Source organism: Biomphalaria glabrata, chromosome 1 (assembly GCF_947242115.1).
Source record: "Biomphalaria glabrata chromosome 1, xgBioGlab47.1, whole genome shotgun sequence".
In the NCBI taxonomy this organism is placed as follows: domain Eukaryota; kingdom Metazoa; phylum Mollusca; class Gastropoda; family Planorbidae; genus Biomphalaria; species Biomphalaria glabrata.
In genome coordinates, this window is record NC_074711.1 from 4157435 (window position 1) to 4178709 (window position 21275).

Sequence of the window (21275 nt, forward strand, 5' to 3'; positions counted from 1 at the left end):
GTCAGTACAAATATAAATTTAATTTAAATTATACAGATAGTACTATAGTAACAGCTATGTATTTTTTTGTATGCAGTATATTAAAATATAGTACTTAGGACATAAGTTAAAATTATAAAGAAGATGCACTGTGAGACCTGCATGCATCTGACTTGTTTGTTGAATATTCCTTTTGCTTAGCATATTTTATACCATGCTTTTTTTCAAACATTGCATCAGACTTTAGAAAAAAGGTAATGTATAGTAAATAGTAAAAAAAAAAATTATTGAGGGTTTGAACAAAATGGCACTGTGTTAAGAACTGATTGGTATGACTCGGTATAAGCATATCAGCTTTACATTCGCATTCACTTATGTGCAAAAGTTAAAAGCTTTTTTTTCCCCCTTGAAACAACTTGACTTAATGTGGGTATAATTTTATGTACATATTTGTGATATTCATGGGTGGGAGTGTCTCTCCAAAATAGGGCTCCACAGCCACATGAGAAAGTGTGAGATGAACCGTAGTCGTTCTACGACTGAAGAAGGCCAACTAATTTCATGTGTTTTATTCCATAGCAAAGATATAAAGACTACAGGCGGGTCAATACCAGCAATCTTCTTCATTGAACCTTCGCCCGCACTTAAAAATGACGACATGGTTATTTTATTTTTTTTCGACATGGGTCTTCGTTTGAGCTGAATGATCTTTTCATTTTATGAAAGGATTTTTTTTTACTATTTAAAAAAAAAAGTTTATAAAATAAATAATGTTTAGACACTGGATTGTAAAGAAACTCCCAATATTAATATTTGACAAGCATAGGGAATATAAATTCTTTGATTCAAGCTAAAACCCATCAGTATGCTATAAAACTATTATATTTTTATAAAATCATAAAGATAGTATTTAAGCTTCTCTAAAATTAAATTTTACTATAAATTACTAGTTAAAAACACAACAACTGTTGTCAAATGTTTTATTTCAAAATTAAAAGCCAAAACTTTGCTTAGCAGTTGCAAGAACTTGCATGAACTGGGTGGCTGCTGTGCATGTGGCATGTGTTTCAGACTGTCATCACCTTGGTACCAAGCCCAAATCCTGCATGGATTCATTCCCTGTAGTCCCATACAGAATTTGGGCTAGGACATAACAATTTTAATGTCTGAAGTAATATCTAAAACTTATAAAAGCAAGGTTACAAAGAGAGATTGTGTGGAAACTGGAAACTAACTCAAAATCAGACCCTGAAGTGGTCTGTTTAGGCAGGTAAAAGGAAGGTTTCAATATTTTTAGATAGATTATCAGAAATTATGAACTACAAACTATAAACAACTACATATCTCTGTTGATACAAATAAAAGTGTCAAAAGTTTTGCCAATACTGTTGTAATATTAGTTTCACCAAAGATTTGATACCACAGGATATAAGCTGGAGAAGAATAAAAAAAAGTCATCTGATGCTTTTATTTACTGCCAACTAGTAGTACAGAAATAACTTTGCACGATCCATTCCTTTTAGAACTTTAATTAAAAAAAAAAAATCAGATAAAATTTAATCTCTTAACCTATTCTGATTTGAGATGGAATGAAAGAAAACAACAATTTGATGAATTGTTTACCATGCAGTTTAGTTTTTTTCACCACAATTCCAAATGTTTAGTATGTCATTTAATTTGATTATTCCATCTATAGAAGCAAAAATCTGTATTGAAATAATTGGTGTACTGGTGCGTAAAGATTATGTAGAAAATATACACAACTTCATAATAAACACATCTGAAAAAGTTATCTGTATTATATTGTAACTCTTATAATACAAAACACAAAAATGTTATCACATTTGAATACAAAGTTTGGGTATAAACATGAAGTAAATAAAGTCATAACCTAAAAAGGTAGCTTTCTTAAAGTCACATAAACATCCACAAAATTTAACACATAATTTTTTATCACCGAAATTCTGTCAATTAAGCACTTAAAATCTGTAAACTATGCATCGCATATATGGCAGTCACAAATATCTGCCAACTATATATCATTTATTTTTCAGTCACAAAAATCTGCCATATATGCATCACATATCTGGTAGTCACAAATATCTGCCAACTATACATCACTTATCTTGCAGTCTCAAAAATTTTGCCAACTATGCATCACTTACCTTGCAGTCACAAACATTTTGCCATCTATGCATCTCTTATTTTGCAGTCACAAACATTTTGCCAACTATGGATCACTTATCTTGCAGTCACAAACATTTTGCCAACTATGGATCACTTATCTTGCAGTCACAAACATTTTGCCAACTATGCATCTCTTATTTTGCAGTCACAAACATTCTGACAACTGTGCATCACTTATCTTGCAGTCACAAAATGTACAACACTACATCACAGAATTGTTTGTGAAATAAATACATTAAGATATTAACAAATAGAAAAAATGATGGACTACTACATGTTGCCACAGGTCAGCTGATGGAGCAAAAATGACTTTTTGATGATTTTGAGGACTTTCTGGTTTCTACGTGTTTGGATGTCTTTTTACATTTACTTTCACTCTTGACATCTGCTTGAATATGTGGGACCACATGTGCATTCGAATAAATAGTAGTCTTGAAATCATTACCTACACTATGAGCCTGGAGAAACAATAAAACCATTGTTATCTAAATCTGCTAGTTTGTCAACAACTACATCATCAGTTAACTTAATTTCTTTAAGTTTAGCAGTGGCATAGGGTTGGGGGGGGGGTCCAATTTGAAAATCAGAAATGAGTGTCAGAAATTTGTTATTACATTAAATATTACGCCATTATCTTCTGTCGAAATTCAGGGGACCCTCAAGAGGTCAAGCCCCCCGGCCCCTAAATCCCTAGCTAAGCCACTGAAGTTCATAGATGACAGCTTGTTTTTGTTCCACAATTCATATGGGCTATTCATACATTAATAAATAAAAAAAAACTATTTATAAAATAGCTTTTTAACTATTTGATAATCCACAACAGAAGATTACAAAATATGATAGCAATAATGTATAAAAGGAGGATCTCAGGTGGTGACCAAAGTAAGAAATAGGCTGAAAATGCTTCACCACCTGGTGATTACAATTGATGAACAGGTTGCCTATCAAGAATTAATCTCTTAAATCACAATATAAGTAAAGAACATATCATGAGACGTCAAATGCCACAGAATGCATTGAATACTGAACTATAACTTACTGATAAAAAAAAATAATAGTAATTTTTAAGATAAGAATAACAGAAATAAATTATATTTTCTATTTTTAGTATAAAATAATATTTTAGGTGATGTTCTGAAAAAAGTTACATCATTAAAACTACAAAAATAAATATTTAGGGAATTACAGTCTCTATAGACCACAAGGTCTAAAAGCAGAAATTTACTTTTACTATTTACAGTCTTTAAATATTTATTTTTAATGTTGACCCAAGGGGACATACTTATTGTTACTGTAATTATTTGATTTTTTTCAAATTAGTAAAACATTCTCTGCACAATTTGTAAAATTGACCCTTACCGGGTTAACAAATTTGATTAGTTTAGCTTAACAAATATATCCATTGTAATTCTTTATTATGTTTTGGGTTTATGAAGTTATTCTTATTGAATCTATTGATTAAAGTGTTTGACATTTCTGTCGGTTAGTATACGTTTTGTAGTCCTTGTGCAATGACTGAATTAAACTGAGAACATATTCAGCTCATCTGAGGTCACCTTAGTAGTGAATAATTGTTTTAGTACAACATTATTTACCTACATTTACATGTTCTTTTGTCTTTTGGTCGTGTTTACTTGTCAACGCTGTGTCTTGGGGTTCTGGCTGGGTTTTGTATGTTTCACAGTTTTGTTGAGAAGGCTCACTTCTGGCTTCGTCTTCTTTGGGCTTTTCTCCTGCAGAGCAAGTTGAAATAGACAACAGTAATGCTGATATGCAAAGGAGATGTATTGATTTAAATGGAAATAATTACTGCATTACATATACTATTGGTTGCATATGGCACCCTTGTTAACCGTTGGCCATAGAAACAAATGACCTTTACATCATTCTTATATAATTCGCCCTATAAATCACAAGGTTTCAAAGGAGTAGCCTACTTTCTTTAAAGAAATGTATTTAATGTAAATGCTTTATATAAAAGAAATAAAAGTCTAAGCAGAACTTTAGAGCTAACTGATGTATTTTTCTGTTTTTACTTTTAAAGATTTCCATTATAAGCCTAAAATTATTTTTTCAATTGGAATTTTTCAAAAATTGGGCTATATACTAATAAGTTACGGTACTACTTAAAAAAAAGGACACATGCATGCAACAACAGAAAGCCCATAAATATAATTTATAAGTAAATAAACATTATGAACCAGAAATAAAATAGCATGGATTATGTATTTGATGGCTGGTCAAAGGGAAGTAATCATAGGAATACTTTCTATCCTCTTATATTTCAATTTCTCTTGCATTTTATTTTACTAACGAAAACTATAAAATCAAAAAATTCACATTAAATTTGAGTTTCTTAGTATTTTAATGAAATATAATCTTTGAACTAAAGGTAACAATGTTTAAAGCTTCTCTAGAGGTCCTACATTTCTTAAGAGAAATACTTTGTAGGCAGAAAGAATAAATATAAATATAATCAACTTTTTACAAAATATGTTGGCTTTTAAATAATAAGGATTTTAATTCTTCAGTTAAATCATGATAAACATAAATAAATACAATACAAATATTTGTTTCTATACCAGAACCATTCATTTTGTAAATATCTTTTTATACTTAACATTTAAAGGTATTTACAAAAGACTTTTGAGATTCTATAATTAGCTTCCAGCTTACAAGTAAACCATATTTAGTAAGAGGGCTCTAGAAATAAAAGCTACTAAATGAAACAGTTACCATAAATTTACTTTTGGCTGAAATTTAAAGGTCAAGGTTTCAATTTCAGAAAAAATAAAAGTGTTAAAATGTACATATTGTTAAGGTTATTAATCAAAAAAAAAAGAAGAGAAATAAATATAAAAAATTACTATTTAGTTAACAAACAAATAGAGACCTTCCATATTTTAATCTAAAGACACTGAAGAACATAAATAAAACAGAACTGTTTTTAAAGTGACAAATGAGTCCTCAGTAAGTTACTGTCTCAAAAAATGTTAGACTTGAAATCATAATGTATTGCTTAAATATAATGCTTTTTAGTTGCAGATGAAAAATAAAACGAGTTAGTAGTTAATGTCAAATTAAAAATAAAAAGTTTGCGTGAATTAGGGGACAAAACTCAATACTTTGTATATGATGTGAAGCTGAATGTGGTTATGGCACCTGAATGGGTGTCCTCCTTTTGGACATCTGTTTTAAGCTGCATTGTATTGGACATGTCTTTCCAGTGTTGTCGGTTCTCTTGGCAACCATCATTTAATGGCTTCAAAGATTCTGACACTTTAGCAAACAGCTACAGGAAACAGATACAGAAATTTTGGCAAAAAAAAAGACAACATATAATTTTGTGCAGAAGACAATATCTGTGAATATATTTATACAATACCCTAAGATAAAGATTATCAATAAAATTATAAAAAATATTTTTTTTTCCAACCAATAAATGACATAGAAATATTTTGTATTAAACTGCTGCATACACATTGCAATTATATTAGGCAAACATAAATTGTGTAGACTTGCTAACCAGCTTTGTTTCTAATTTCCACTTGGTGCTGATTACAACAAAATTTTAGTTAAATAAAAGCAATGTTTTCTTTTGATAAGAATAATGAAAACTTGCTATGTTGATGCAGCAGGTCTAGCAAGTCAAGCCTGTTACACATTTATTGTGTAAATTAAGAAATTAAATACAATAATATTTGATGTTGAGTGCAGTACAAAGTACTTGAAGCCAATATGGTGGTTTCTAACAGATTGAAAGGAACATTATATGTTGACTCCAAATATGACACTACAACAATGAGAATCCACAAGGAAGCTATTAGGCTTATGTGAGACACTGAAGAAGCACAAATAAACGGAGATGCCCACAGCTAGTGGCTGGCCTTCTCGGCTGGAAACTTTGCTTTGGGCCTTCCCTCTGCTAGGTGGAAATCCCTGACATTCTCTTTGTGTGGAAGCCATTTTTATTTTATGGGTGGCAACTTGTCCATTTCTTTTAAAAACTTCATTAGGATCTGAGAGCCTTCTGGTGACCAGGGGAGATTTTCTGATGAGCATGGGTGACCTCTGACTCTTTGGTGACCGCTGGGCTTTCTTTGTGCCAGTCTTAGACTTGATCTTAGTGCCGTCACCTGTCAGTTTAGTGCTGGAGGGCGCTGGTGAGATGGCCATGTCATCAACATATTCATTGTTGGCTAGTTGGCTCCAATTTCTACGGTTAGCCAAAAGACCCTCATGCAATGGCCGTAGACTTGGGAACATTTTAGCAAATGCCTTGATTGTAAGGAAAAGTTTATAAAAGAATACATTTTAATAATTTCTTAATAAGAAAGAATCCAGAAAAATGTTATTGGTTATCTTATATAGTAAAATATTTAATTTCACATTTTCGGTTTAAATAGCTGACAAAAAAAAAAGGAATATCAAAGGTTTAAAAATTATCGTTTTTTTTAATAACTAGCTTACATTGGGCTACTTCTTATGTCTACCTTATATTGGCCTACTTCTAATGTCTACCTCACATTGGTCTACTTCTAATGTCCACCTTATGTTGGGCTACTTCTTATGTCTACCTCATATTGGCCTACTTCTAATGTCTACCTCACATTGGCCTACTTCTAATGTCTACCTTTTGTCGACCTACTTCTAATGTCTACCTTATATTGGTCTACTTCTAATGTCTACCTCATATTGGTCTACTTCTAATGTCCACCTTATACTGGTCTACTTCTAATGTCTACATCATATTGGTCTACTTCTAATGTCTACCTCATATTGGCCTACTTCTAATGTGTACATCATATTGGCCTACTTGTAATGTCTACCTCATATTGGCCTACTTCTAATGTGTACATTATATGCTTCCAATATTTACCTCTTATATGTGGTGGTCAATTGTAGTCAAACAGAATTTCCATTTTATTGGACCAATACAAATTATCTTATCTTACCTAGATCTATATACTTCCAATGTCAGTGTCATATACTTCTAATGTCTACTTTCATCTTATACTTCTATTATCTACTTCCATCTTATACTTCTAATGTCTACTTCCATCTTATATTTCTAATGTCTACTTCCATCTTATATTTCTAATGTCTACTTGGTACTTCTATTATATACTTCTAATGTCTACCTTGTATACTTCTAATATCTAGCCTACCTCATATACTGGAGCACATATGAAGTCAATGAAATCCACTTGCATTTTAGGCAGCTCATCTTTTTTCTCTCTGTCCATCATAGGCTGAACAAAATTCATTATTTTATTAATTAAAATTATTTCTGTAACTAGAAGGTAAGAAGCAATTTAAAAATGCAACAGAGTTATCTAAAAAATCTAACAGAGTTATCCTCTGTTGTAAATATGCAAACATTAGTTTTAGAGAGTCCACATTTTGTATTAATGTATGTGGCCCTTGCTTAATTTAATTGCATAGCCGAGCAAGCTCTGATTAACCCATTTATACTTGTAATAATTATCTTCTTAGTAATATAATAGGTAATTATTTCCATTACTAGAAGATAAGAAGCAATTTAAAAATGTAAAATGTCTACATGTAGTAATTATCTTCTTAGTAATTTTGTAGGTAAGCTAAGATTTAAGCTATTAATTGTAAATCATTTCTTACTAATTGTGGTTTAGGGTTCTCAAGTGTGAAGCAATTGAGACACGTATGTAACTATTCATTAAAAATTTGTCACTCTTACTTACTTAAGCTAGTAATCCAAAGTGTTAGGTCTACTGTTAGGTCTACTGTTAGGTCTAAATGTTGTCAATACTACTTACTATCGGCTTTTCTCCTAGTTGAGTTTTTTCAATGTCCCCTTGTTCAAAGAATTCTGCCGTCACAAGCTGGGCTATCTCTTTTTGAATTTTCCATGGCTTGGTAATGGCTGCTACATCACAGGCAGTCATCATCATAGCCCTATGGTCAAACATTTTTTTTTTTCAAAATTGAACATACCATTTAGTGATTTTATTGTTGGAGAGCACATAGTAAACCTATTTTTTTTGTTACTTTTCTATTCTTAGTTTTGTTATGTTTGAGCTTATACTGATGTGCATGTATGTTTTTATATAACCATTTATGTGACCTTCTATTTAAACAGTAATGTTTGCTTGTTTGTTTTACATGATTTGGATGTTCCATCAGAGTTGAAGATAATTCTTCCTAGTCCAAACCTCCCACAAAATGACGGGGAATGGCAGTGGGCAGGGTATGAACCCAGGGCCACTGAGACGACTGAACAAAAGTCCATATCCTTTTATAAAATATCAAAAAATGTGTATGACAACTAAAATATATAAATAGCTAATCAGTTTCATAGGTCACAGCTGAGAAATGCATAAAGGTAAATATGGAGACTATTAGAGGGATACGTTTGATGAACACAAATCAGCCATCTAATAATAGCAATGACTCAGTACAAGAATAGCCATCTACTGTCACACATACACACAGAATTACATTAGAAACTTACTTTAATAAATCTTTTTTGTTTTCTTCTAGAAATTCTCTTTCCCCATTTTCCACTAATGATTTGAAATCGCCACGCTTCCTGTCAATAGTTATGAGCGCACATTTAGAGATAAAATATTTATATTTATATATTTCTTTCTAACTAGGAAATATAATATAAGTCAAAAAGTGAATTCAGAGATTAAAGAAGAGTACATTATTTCAACTGAGACCTAAATATTTTGTCACATGAAACACATAAACATTGTCTGCAAAAGATTAATTTAAGTTCTCTTTCTCAAGGTCTTCACCTGTCTTCAGTAGTAGCTTTTCTTTTGGTTTCAAGTGTACTTACTTATACTAACCATCACCTTTGTAAGATTTGTCCAGGTGCCAATTTTGGAAGTCACTTGCGGTCAGCTGTAGACTTCTATGCCATTGGTACCTAAGCTGGTCTTTAAGGTGTTTCCAAAGTGCACCTCCGTTAAGTCATCATCAATCTTTAAGATTGACATTGGCATAAGGATTTCCCCAATATGTGATAGGTGCCATGTCATACACATCTGCCAAACCATAGACAGAGCTTCTACACTGTCCTTGCCAGTTTTGACTAAAACATCACTAGTTGTAGTGTTTACCTTGCCATATTATATGACATTGTCCATCTTGAAATACTTACACTTTAATGGAAGGGTCTGAGAAATTTTGTTGCTTATTGTATAGCATCCAGAGCTCAGCTGTATAGAGTAGGGTTAAGAGAACTATTGCTTGGTATAGTGGCGTAACTAGGGTGTAGGGAAGGAGGGGAGAATTTGAAAATCTTGAGGATGGCACCCAAATGAGTGTGTTTTACATTGAAAATTTATGCAAAGTACAGGGGACCCCAAAGAGTTCAAGCCCCCCGGGCCCCTAAATGATGGAAAATTCCTCTTGCTTGCTAGACTTGGTAGGTTATACAGATGTAATTCTTTTGACAGTGATGCTTACCTCCCAGTCGTGCAAAATGGTCTAGCACATTGAAAGAATGGCCAGTCTTAATGATTTAAGCTTTCTTATCCTGTTAATATATCCTTTTAAAATATATATTCTATGTATAGAACTTACTTAAAATAAAGTGCCAGGTCTGTGGACAAGATGGCATGTTCTAAAATTTTAATGGCACGTCGGTACTCTTCAGGTGGAAAAGATTGAAATATGTTGTTTCCCTGTAGGATGTATAAAAAAAACAGAACTAAAGCAAGTGCAGGAATGCCTTAGTAAGGGTAACAGAGGCTTATCACAAAAATATGACCTAGTAAAGCTTTCCTTTTAGAACTTGCGATCTCTAGGGCAGATGATGTTTAAGCCATCTGTTTCTTCAGCCACAAGCTAACAAGCAAGGTGTCATGTGGCCAGCACAACGACCTTTACTTTCCCCAACTATAGTCAGGTACTCATTAGAGCTAGGTGGACTCATCGGCGTCCTAAAAATTTAAGTCTTCAATGAGATTCGAACCCAGGACCCCAGGTTTGGAAGCCAAGTGCTTAAACACTCAAACACTGTGCTCGCCAATAAACAAGACATCATTTAAATAAGCACAATTGAAACATATCTGTAGCATTGAACTATCCCAGGGTCATCCCCATTGATAAGTAGATGTATTAGTAGCACTATCCCAGGATCATCCCCATTGATAAGTAGATGTATTAGTAGCACTATCCCAGGATCATCCCCATTGATAAGTAGATGTATTAGTAGCACTATCCCAGGATCATCCCCATTGATAAGTAGATGTATTAGTAGCACTATCCCAGGATCATCCCCATTGATAAGTAGATGTATTAGTAGCACTATCCCAGGATCATCCCCATTGATAAGTAGATGTATTAGTAGCACAATCCCAGGATCATCCCCATTGATAAGTAGATGTATTAGTAGCACTATCCCAGGATCATCCCCATTGATAAGTAGATGTATTAGTAGCACTATCCCAGGGTCATCCCCATTGATAAGTAGATGTATTAGTAGCACTACCCCAGGGTCATCCCCATTGATAAGTAGATGTATTAGTAGCACTACCCCAGGGTCATCCCCATTGATAAGTAGATGTATTAGTAGCACTACCCCAGGGTCATCCCCATTGATAAAAAGCTGTATTAGTAGCACTATCCCAGGATCATCCCCATTGATAAGTAGATGTATTAGTAGCACTATCCCAGGGTCATCCCCATTGATAAGTAGATGTATTAGTAGCACTATCCCAGGGTCATCCCCATTGATAAGTAGATGTATTAGTAGCACTATCCCAGGGTCATCCCCATTGATAAGTAGATGTATTAGTAGCACTATCCCAGGGTCATCCCCATTGATAAGTAGATGTATTAGTAGCACTACCCCAGGATCATCCCCATTGATAAGTAGATGTATTAGTAGCACTATCCCAGGATCATCCCCATTGATAAGTAGATGTATTAGTAGCACTATCCCAGGGTCATCCCCATTGATAAGTAGATGTATTAGTAGCACTATCCCAGGGTCATCCCCATTGATAAGTAGATGTATTAGTAGCACTATCCCAGGGTCATCCCCATTGATAAGTAGCTGTATTAGTAGCACTATCCCAGGGTCATCCCCATTGATAAGTAGATGTATTAGTAGCACTATCCCAGGATCATCCCCATTGATAAGTAGATGTATTAGTAGCACTATCCCAGGGTCATCCCCATTGATAAGTAGCTGTATTAGTAGCACTATCCCAGGGTCATCCCCATTGATAAGTAGATGTATTAGTAGCACTATCCCAGGATCATCCCCATTGATAAGTAGATGTATTAGTAGCACTATCCCAGGGTCATCCCCATTGATAAGTAGCTGTATTAGTAGCACTATCCCAGGATCATCCCCATTGATAAGTAGCTGTATTAGTAGCACTATCCCAGGATCATCCCCATTGATAAGTAGATGTATTAGTAGCACTACCCCAGGATCATCCCCATTGATAAGTAGATGTATTAGTAGCACTATCCCAGGATCATCCCCATTGATAAGTAGATGTATTAGTAGCACTACCCCAGGATCATCCCCATTGATAAGTAGATGTATTAGTAGCACTACCCCAGGATCATCCCCATTGATAAGTAGATGTATTAGTAGCACTATCCCAGGATCATCCCCATTGATAAGTAGATGTATTAGTAGCACTATCCCAGGATCATCCCCATTGATAAGTAGATGTATTAGTAGCACTATCCCAGGGTCATCCCCATTGATAAGTAGATGTATTAGTAGCACTATCCCAGGGTCATCCCCATTGATAAGTAGATGTATTAGTAGCACTATCCCAGGGTCATCCCCATTGATAAGTAGATGTATTAGTAGCACTATCCCAGGATCATCCCCATTGATAAGTAGATGTATTAGTAGCACTATCCATGCAGTGTTCTGAATTCACTGCAACTTAGCCATAGTGATTTGCAATAGTAAAGTATATGTATTAGGTATCATTTATATACGACATTTTGTAGTCCAAAGATTAAGAAGGAGTGCATAATTTCACATCAAGTTTCACGCCAAGTCATATATGTGTTAATAAAAAGTATCACTACACTTTACTACCTCTATCAAATAAATATTTGTCCAGTATGTATGATTAAAACCTAGAACAAAGATCTAGAATAGATTCTAGATTTGGATGAAGATTCAGGCAGAATGTTTAAAGACCTATTAGAGATCTATTAGAGACCTATTAGAGAACTGTAATACATAGTACTTTTGAAAGTTAGGTAAGGGCCTGTCTACCTTAGAGATTGGGGTTTTAACTCTCAAGGGTCACACATTTATACCCTGCCCGCTGCTATCCCTCGTTGTCCTGCAGGAGGTTTGGACTCATCATCAGTTAGCATAACCAAATCCCTCCCTTTTCCTGGTCAGCAGCTGTTCTTTGCATCTTATCTTCTTATCTTATATATTACAGACGTTACTTTAAATAAGAAGTAAGATATCAAGAGAGAGCCCAGTCCATTATCCAACAATCATTTCTTTTGACGACCCTGTCTTCATGCTCCCTCCTCTGCACCTTGAAGAATAACTTTAGACAGTAAATTTGGGAAAGGATGTTTATGATCTTTAACTCTGAAGGAACATTGGAAACATGTAAAATATTTTACAAACAAACGTTTCCATAAAGATTAGGCCTTTAACTTTTGCTTGTAAATTGGGCCTTTAACTTTTGCATGTACATTGGGCCTTTAACTTTTGCATGTAAATTGGGCCTTTAACTTTTGCATGTACATTGGGCCTTTAACTTTTGCATGCAGATTGGGTCTTTAACTTTCACATGTAGGCCTACATTGGGCCTTTAACTTTTGCATGTACATTGGGCCTTTAACTTTTGCATGTACATTGGGCCTTTAACTTTCGCATGTAGATTGAGCCTTTAACTTTTGCATGTAAATTGGGCCTTTAACTTTCGCATGTAGATTGAGCCTTTAACTTTTGCATGTACATTGGGCCTTTAACTTTAACAAGTAGGTAGGCGCTTCATTGTGCTGTTCAAAACAGTTCACTGTAACCAACTCACCTCGCTATTGATGATCATAATGCAATGGTCAAAATGATGATGTTCCAACACAGAGGTACTGTACAACATAGCCAATGGGGAAGCCACTCTGTCAGAGAAATATCAAGTTATTGCATTATTTTGCATTGTGCAACTAAAAAATATTAAATAATATAATAAAATATAATATTAAAAAATATTAAAACAATTAGATAATGTATTTCTTTGTTTCGCATAAACGTGAGAAGACATTACTAAAGAATGATACCATTAGGCTATAACTAGGCAAACAATGCAAACAAATTCAAGAGTACACATAACAAACAGTTTTTAAACTTCAGACCCTCTAAAACGCCAAAAAGTAACTATTTTAGTGTTTAAATAGTGTTACATAAAGCAAGACTAATTTATTACTAGTAGTCACAATTTTGTTGTTCATCACCTTTGCATATGTATAAACAGTTTGAGGTTTCACACGTGGTACATCTTGCCTATATAAAATATGCTTCCCAAATATTAATGACAATAAAATGGTGTTGGAAATTTACATAAAACTGTACAAGAACATTGAAACAATTTTTGTGGATTAAAAATTGACATAGCTTAAAAAGGCTTTTCTCTTCGAGTCTGTAGATTAATGAGGAGCTCACTATATTTAACGTGGCTACACAGTTCCAGCTGCGACCTTCATATTTTGTCATTGAAGTATGAAACATTTCCAAATGATGTACTAAGATAGCTGTACGTCAGTGTTTACCTAACTGTGAGTCCTGAATAAGTGTTCCATGACAACAGGAATAATTAACCAGTAGGCCACCACGTGAATTAACCTCTCTAAAAAAATAAGCAAAGTGTTCCGCTATATAGGGCCTAATCAGAATGTTCGAAGTGTTCCGTTAAGGAAACAGTTTGAGAAACAGCGCACTATGTTATACAGTCAGTTAAATTTTAAAAAATAAAACACAATTTACAAGTTTTACCAGTAAAAACTATATCTAGACTCGATTCTAAATCTATAGGCCTATACGTTGTGAATGGATGGGTAGACTCTAATTATAAAGTACATGTATCAACTGTTCCACGCCAATAGAAACTGTATATATAGGCAAAGAGCAAAACGATTTCAAGGAAAACCAAGAAAATAATATACAAAACTATAATAAGACCAGCAGCAATGTATGGAAGTGAGACCTGGACACTGACAAAGACATCTGAAAATTTACTTAACACTTGGGAAAGAAAAATTCTTAGGAAAATCTATGGTGCCATACAGGATGAAACAGGGTGGAGGACACGCACTAACCATGAGTTATATCAATTATATGAAGACCCACCAATAGTGAACGAAATAAAAAAGAACAGACTACGTTGGGCAGGTCACCTTGAAAGAATGTCAGACAACAGAGGGGCGAAAATCGTATACAGGCAAAAACCAAAAGGCAGGCGACCCAAAGGCAGACCCCGAATGCGATGGATAGATGACGTGGAAGCAGATCTGAAGCAGCTTGGGGTTAGGGCGTGGAGACGAAAGGCCCAGGAGAGATCTGAATGGAAGGATGTGTTAAAGCAGGCCAGAGCCCTCCATGGGCTGTAGTGGATGGATAGGCAATAGTATTCATAATTAATACTTACTTGACTTGAAAAGCATTGTTAGTTCCCCTGTGGTCAAGGTCATGGCACAGACAGGCCGCCATTAAAGCGAAGACCTCTACAGCATCAAACTTTGGACGAAGATCCCCTGTCTGTCAAGTCAAAGGGAAACAACCTTAGTGTACAGAGGTTTAGGTAGGAAGAACAAGTTATTTCCCCTTACAAAATAAGTATTTTCGGTAAGGATTAAGGTAGGCGTTAAGTTATCAAAATTAAATGTTGTTTTGTTTGTTTTCCATTTTTCAGATGTTCCTTCAGACTTGAAGATAATTTACTTCCTAGTCCAAACCTCCCGCAGGACGACGGGTGAATCGGGACCATCGATAGGTCCGAACGACAGTCCAGCGCGCAAACCGCACGACCAGGCAGCCATCCTGGCCATCCGCCAGAAGTATGCTTTCCCCAGTCAACTGGGTACGTGCGGGTTCCTCTGCATGTCCCACGCATGTCAAAAAGATTCCAATCGTAAACAAGATGATCGTAACAACATAAAAAAAGCGTGAAGGTGAATCCCCCCCCACCCCCCACTTCTGCTGACTCTCAGGACTGAAGTTTAGTTTTGTTTTCTCTCCCACTGGATGGCGGGCCCAATGTCCTACACACAGAAGGGAGATAACTCTTAAAATGCTCCTTCTTCCCTAGCACCATAAGAGAATGGAATAGGTTGCCTGAATCAGCCAGGAAAGCCAACGACTTAACAGAGTTTAAGTCAATTAACACGCATGACTAGATTGACACATGAAATGCGTGGGACGTGATTATCTTCTCTTTTGAAGTAACGTCTATAATATATAAGATAAGATACATGACTTTAACTTGCGCTAGAATACTACCGGTCCCTCTAATTGCGTGTCATATTATATCCATTCTTACATAATATGTAAATTTTGATCTGAAACTAACAAATGCTTGCGAGAGTTCATGTGAAGTAATTTTTCTCAAGGCTGACAGCAGAAATGTTTTAAAAAAAAACTTTTTTTCTTCTGATATTTAAGTTTTACGTTTTGGCTGAGACTATTCCCTGGAGTCTAAGACCAATCAACATCCTATGAGTATCCATGTGTTAATATAGTCATGTATGTTTCCAATGCGCTGAAAGTCTTCTAAGTTTTTGGTTTTACTGGCTGATTCAGGCAACCCGTCCCATGCTTTAGGGGAAGTAAAATATTTCAGACGCTCGATTCAAAAACTGAAGATTAATATCGTATTGCTAAGCTGAAGAGTCACTGGCATTTTGGAAGTTTGAACTCTCTGAAATCAGCTAGACAGCTTCATAAAATAGTTAAACATGTCACTACCAGCGGTAGAGCGTCTTGCGAGCAGAAGTAAGATTTAATTTGCATTACTTCCCCTGGACTTCGAAGCGTGCCATGTTTCCGAGTGAAACAGACCATGACTATGTCAGCATGACCAAATAATTAGCTGATGTGAATACCAAAAGTTGTAGTTTATTGATGGTCTTTGCTCAATTCATAGCGGATTAATATTAATATCAGATGCTCATGTCTATTGTTCCAGAGTCTACTCGGAGCTCACTAGGTGATTAAAATAAGCGAAGAAAAGTAATGGCAGTTCATTATGTCGAAACCCGAACATTTTAATATTACAAAGATTCTCCGTTTCAGTGCAAAAGGGCCAGGGCGGCAAGTTGTCTCCATAGAGATCGGTCGTCAGCGATGTTTAGAGCCTCTTGTAAAATGTTTTTTGTTTGTAAAATGTTTTACATGTTTCGGATGTTCCTTCAGAGTTGAAGATAGTTTACTTCCTAGTCCAAACCTCCCGCAGGACGACGGGGGATGGGAGCGGGCAGGGTTTGAACCCTCGACCGTCGATAAATCCGAACGACAGTCCAGCGCGCAAACCGCACGACCGGGCAGCCAAACCGGTGTCCACTGATTTTAGGTTTTCCGTGACGGTACGACGCCATTATATGACCCGATTTCACTCTTCCCGTCTCGGCCTCCATGTTATTGCTGTTGTTAAGACATTTAGTATAAAGACGCGTCATAGTTGACGCACTTTGAACGTGACATTTAGTGACGTCACAGATTAGTGGGTTCTAGTTTATTGATGTTATTATTAGTCAGTTGGGAGTAAGAACCTCAAGGCGGCAACATCGCATTACGGACAGAGACTCGACTGTGAACTTTCTGCATTAAACTTTATTCAAGTATCTAATTAGTCTTTCAACCTTGTTAATGTGTAGGTCTTGTCCATAAATAGTTTAAACGTTCCTAATACACCTGTAGAAGAAACTCAGACATCGCAGGAGCAGGGCTTTTTTTTTTTTTTTGTTGTTGTCGCACTGGTACGGCGTACCGGCACCTTTTTGAATTCGGGGAAAAAAATTATTTCTTTTCTTGTATTCTAACGTATATTATTAATTTATTAGTAGTTAATAGTTAGGCAATCAATCACTTAGTACCGGAACCTAATCAATGAGTACCGGCACCTATTTATTTTTTTTTTACAAAAAAAGCACTGCTCAGGAGTAATCTGTCGTAGCAAGACATCATTGAACAACTACAAGATCAAGGTCTATCACACTGTGCATGTTCCAACTGTGTCTTTTGTTTGAGTCTTGCCGTCTTAAGGGTGGAGTCTCTAGCCCCACGCTCAACCCTCCTCCTTATTAATCCTGGCTAGGCACCGGCCATGGCATTCCAGTCCCTTAAAACAAATAGGCTAAACTATTCCCGGGTACGCTGTTCTGCCTCATCGTGACAGCCGGGTGGAAACGGTTACTTGAGGGGTAACTAGGCTAAATGAATGGCGAAACATACCTCCCGTGGGGATGCCCACGGGTAGACGAGAGTCCACCCCTTGCATGGGCAGAGTTGCAAAAGAGTCCCCATAAACCTGTCATACATCCATGCGCTGTTCCTCAAGGGACCGTTACATAAATGGCGGGTCCCCCACGGTTAGCTAGGTATAACGAAGGAAAATGGCGGAGACTCCCGGTGTCCTCGGCCTTCGGCCATGTTCAGCCAAGCATGCGTCCGGGGCCAAAGGCATTGGAAACAGCAATGCTTTACACAGGCATTGACTCGGGTCTCTCTCAAACAGAACTGTGGGTTCACACTTTTTTTTTTTTTTTTTTTTACTGTTTGGCGTCCAAACAGGTTTTTTTTTTCAAACTTAGAGCTCGAAGAGCCTTCGGCTCAGTTCATAAGACGATCAAACGGCTAAACTATTTAATGTGACCTACAGACCTATAACGATAACTCGGTCTAATTCTATTGCATACTTCGTAATGACTACGTCTTTCTTACTGAGCAATACAAATAACCGGAAGCAGGTTTTTCGTTCTTCTTTGTAATTAAACTGTTTTTCTTTGTTCAGGCATTTGCATTCTCTTATAGTCATTGTTGATAGTGTCGACATTTCGAAACATCTTTTAAAATGTATGCAAGAAACATTAGTAAAAATCTCTTGACGGTGTAACCATATGGGCATATACTTCATTATTGTTAGGATGTGGGTTATTTTCAGTTAACTTTAACATAAAAGATTTCCCACTTACAACTTACAAGTGTACACAGATCTAGATCTATATTATTAACTCTTTCTCTCCGTAATTATTTACCACATTCTGGTGGAATCAACGCTGGTATCGTCAGTTAGGAGAGAAAGAACAACTTTGTTGTCTAAGGTTATCCAGATATGGCGACCACTAATACCAAATCTGAATAGATGCGCATGCTTATTCTTCGATTCTTCGTGTTTCCCACAATTAGAGCTGGGATGGAACCGATTCGTTTCTTCGCTAGACCTGGACACATCTGATGTCACATTGTTTACAGCGTGTGACAGACTGTTGACACAGTGACGTCACGGTGTTGTCGATGGAAACTAATTTATTCACGAGAACGTTCACCAATTCTTCATCTCCCACTAATTGGGTCAACTACATAGCCAGCTCGCCTGCAGTAGCTACCGATATGGTCACCCTCTGTTATGCAAAGCAGATGAGAATTTTTCTAATTTTGTTCTTTAATCATATCCTGATATTGTTGACAGAGTGTCATTAGCAAGTTCACATAATCTTCTTGTATACTTTTTATCAGAAGATTTTTCTTCCTAAAATGTAAAACACACAGAGAGAGAGAGAGAGAGAGAGAGGTACAACTTTGTATCTTTTTTTTCTTCTTTCTCCTTTCGCAGTGGGTGCGTCATAGGGCTTCCAATGCTAACTCTTTAACAACTTCGCGCATTAACCAACTATACCTGCTTGCAGGACCTTTAAGCTAGGACGTAAACAATTTTCTTTTCTGAAGGAAACGTCCGAAGCTTATAATACAACAAAACAAATTCATGATACATAATATCAGCCTCAAGGTGACTTATGGGATGCAAATGATTCCTGTCCCAAATTTGGAGTTGAAGATAATCTACTTCCTAGTCCAAACCTCCCGCAGGACGACGGGGGGGGGGGCTTAGAGCAGGATGTGAACCCGGACCATCAAGACGACCGAACGACACTCCATCGGGCATACCGCACGACCAGGCATCCGCAGTTTGAAGTTACCCAAATATCAACATTTTGTAAAATGGAACTACTTTTCAATGTGCATGCAGACATTGTCTTGTCGCAGTGCTGCCAATAATATTGCGCGTGTGTAAGAATCTGAGTCCACTTACATAGAGCATTGTAAACATGGTCTGGCAAACATTGAAAGCGTGTCTCCAGTTGTGGTACGTCACCGGCCTGTAGTTCTTCTTCACCGTACAAACCCAGCGACACATCGTCTGCTCAGAGAGAGAGAGAAACAAAACTTACATTTTATATAGGCCAGTGTTTGTAGAAGAAATCTTAGATTACAACCAATTAGTGGACAATCATTAATTGGAATCGATCGCTCATTCCTAATATAGTCTAGATGTGGGCTAAATATAGAACATTGCCTGTTGGTACTTCAAAGCTTCTTTATGCGAATGAAATGAATTATTTGTATCTACATGTAGTTAGAGAGTTATGAGGTTTTGACATGCGCAAAGAAAGTAACACCTGCCATCACGTCTGCTATGCCTATTTATAGTTCAAACACACACACACACTAATAAATGCACTCACATATAATACTAGGGGAGTCAACTTGACATTGCTGTGGTGAAATGTTATAGCATATTTTGTCCACTCTATATCAATAGTGTTTAATGCTGATGCTAATCTTCTTATAAATAGATTTTTAAAACGATAAAACCCAATTATAAACAAGAATAAGGAAAGCTTTAATAATACATTATTGATTTTTTTTAAATATTCTGGCATATAAAGTAAAATAAGGTTCATAATATATATCTTATGATCTATAGGGTAAAAATGATGTAAAGGTCATCTGTTTCTGTGGTTCACTGTTCACAGGGTATCATGTGGCCAGCACAACGATTATCCCCCTTTACTTTTACCTAATTAATGCCAGGCAATCAGGGGCACCCTAAAATCCTGAAATTTAAAATCCCAGCCTTCGTCGGGATTCGAACAAAGCGCTTTAACACTCTACCACCACGTCTTTCCCCCATGGAGTGTTCTTAGTGGACTAGAAAAAATTTTTTTGTTTAACTTTAAGCAGACGTGAAATGGGACATACCTCTGGATTTACATGGAGCCATACATGTATACGATCTTGCAATTAACTCTCAGATGTAATTATTTTGTGTGAAACTTTTCAACTTTTAAATATGTGCATACCTCGTAAGGAACCTTGAATTGTGAGATGAGATTAGCGTCTAGGAACATCCTGATGGTGGCTTTGATGGTGTCATCATCCGACATGAGCTTGTCATCAAAGTCATACCTGTACAGCTTGTAATCTTCAGACGCAGGGATGCGTTCCACCTGGTGTTGAAGGCGAATACAAATTAATGACCCCCACATTATACTAATAAATTAACATGTACTGATTATAGCATTAGATAAAAAAACAACATTTAATTAACAATTTCAAGCGGAGGAGCAGTTATTGGGGGGGGGGCGGGGCAAGGACGGCACGCTGACCCGGGAGACACACGCAGAGAGGCGCCTAAAAAAATTAAATTATTGTAGATATTTTAATTAGGCGATACATTCCTAGGTTATTTGTATTATATTTTTTATTAAATACCTTTTATTTATAAGCCAATATTTCATGGTAACTGGGGGGGGGGGAGATAGGGCGCGCCAGTAAAGTACCTTGACCTGGGCACACGTTTTTCTCACTACGCCTCTGGTTCCAAGACTAAGGGAGAATGAATTTTTTTTATTACTATGAAGACCCACCAGTGACCTACATATTTTGCCGAAACTAACTAAGATGAAGCTATTGTCTACTGGGGTCTATAAATAAATTTAAATGGCTAGAATGATAGATCAGGTCGAAAATGGCACTACAGCTGTATCTAAAGGAAAAAAAAATCATATGGTGCTGAAGAAGACATTTTTTACATTTATTCGACGTGATTTTAAAATTGCGA

General features: G+C 36.1%; 1 protein-coding gene across 9 annotated transcripts in view; it reads right to left on the minus strand.

The window, feature by feature from the left end:
* Positions 1–75: 75 nt before the first annotated feature.
* The window catches only part of LOC106079854 (cGMP-specific 3',5'-cyclic phosphodiesterase-like), a 133514-nt gene continuing 112314 nt past the window's right edge, over positions 76–21275 (minus strand). For 5 of the 9 annotated variants that reach the window (XM_056013134.1, XM_056013316.1, XM_056012947.1 and 2 more), the window contains 11 exons: positions 20515–20661; positions 19464–19571; positions 14805–14914; positions 13194–13281; positions 9739–9839; positions 8657–8734; positions 7962–8100; positions 7335–7418; positions 6040–6444; positions 3762–3899; positions 2491–2624 (listed from right to left, as the gene is read on the minus strand). In XM_056013134.1, the coding sequence (XP_055869109.1) occupies positions 3804–3899; positions 6040–6444; positions 7335–7418; positions 7962–8100; positions 8657–8734; positions 9739–9839; positions 13194–13281; positions 14805–14914; positions 19464–19571; positions 20515–20661 (1356 nt within the window). In that variant the 3' untranslated portion in view covers positions 2491–2624; positions 3762–3803. Of the gene's footprint in view, positions 2625–3761; positions 3900–4902; positions 4920–5328; positions 5459–6039; positions 6445–7334; positions 7419–7961; positions 8101–8656; positions 8735–9738; positions 9840–13193; positions 13282–14804; positions 14915–19463; positions 19572–20514; positions 20662–21275 lie in introns of all 9 variants that reach the window. The other 4 variants (XM_056013439.1, XM_056013258.1, XM_056013374.1 and 1 more) reach the window with 4 other exon arrangements.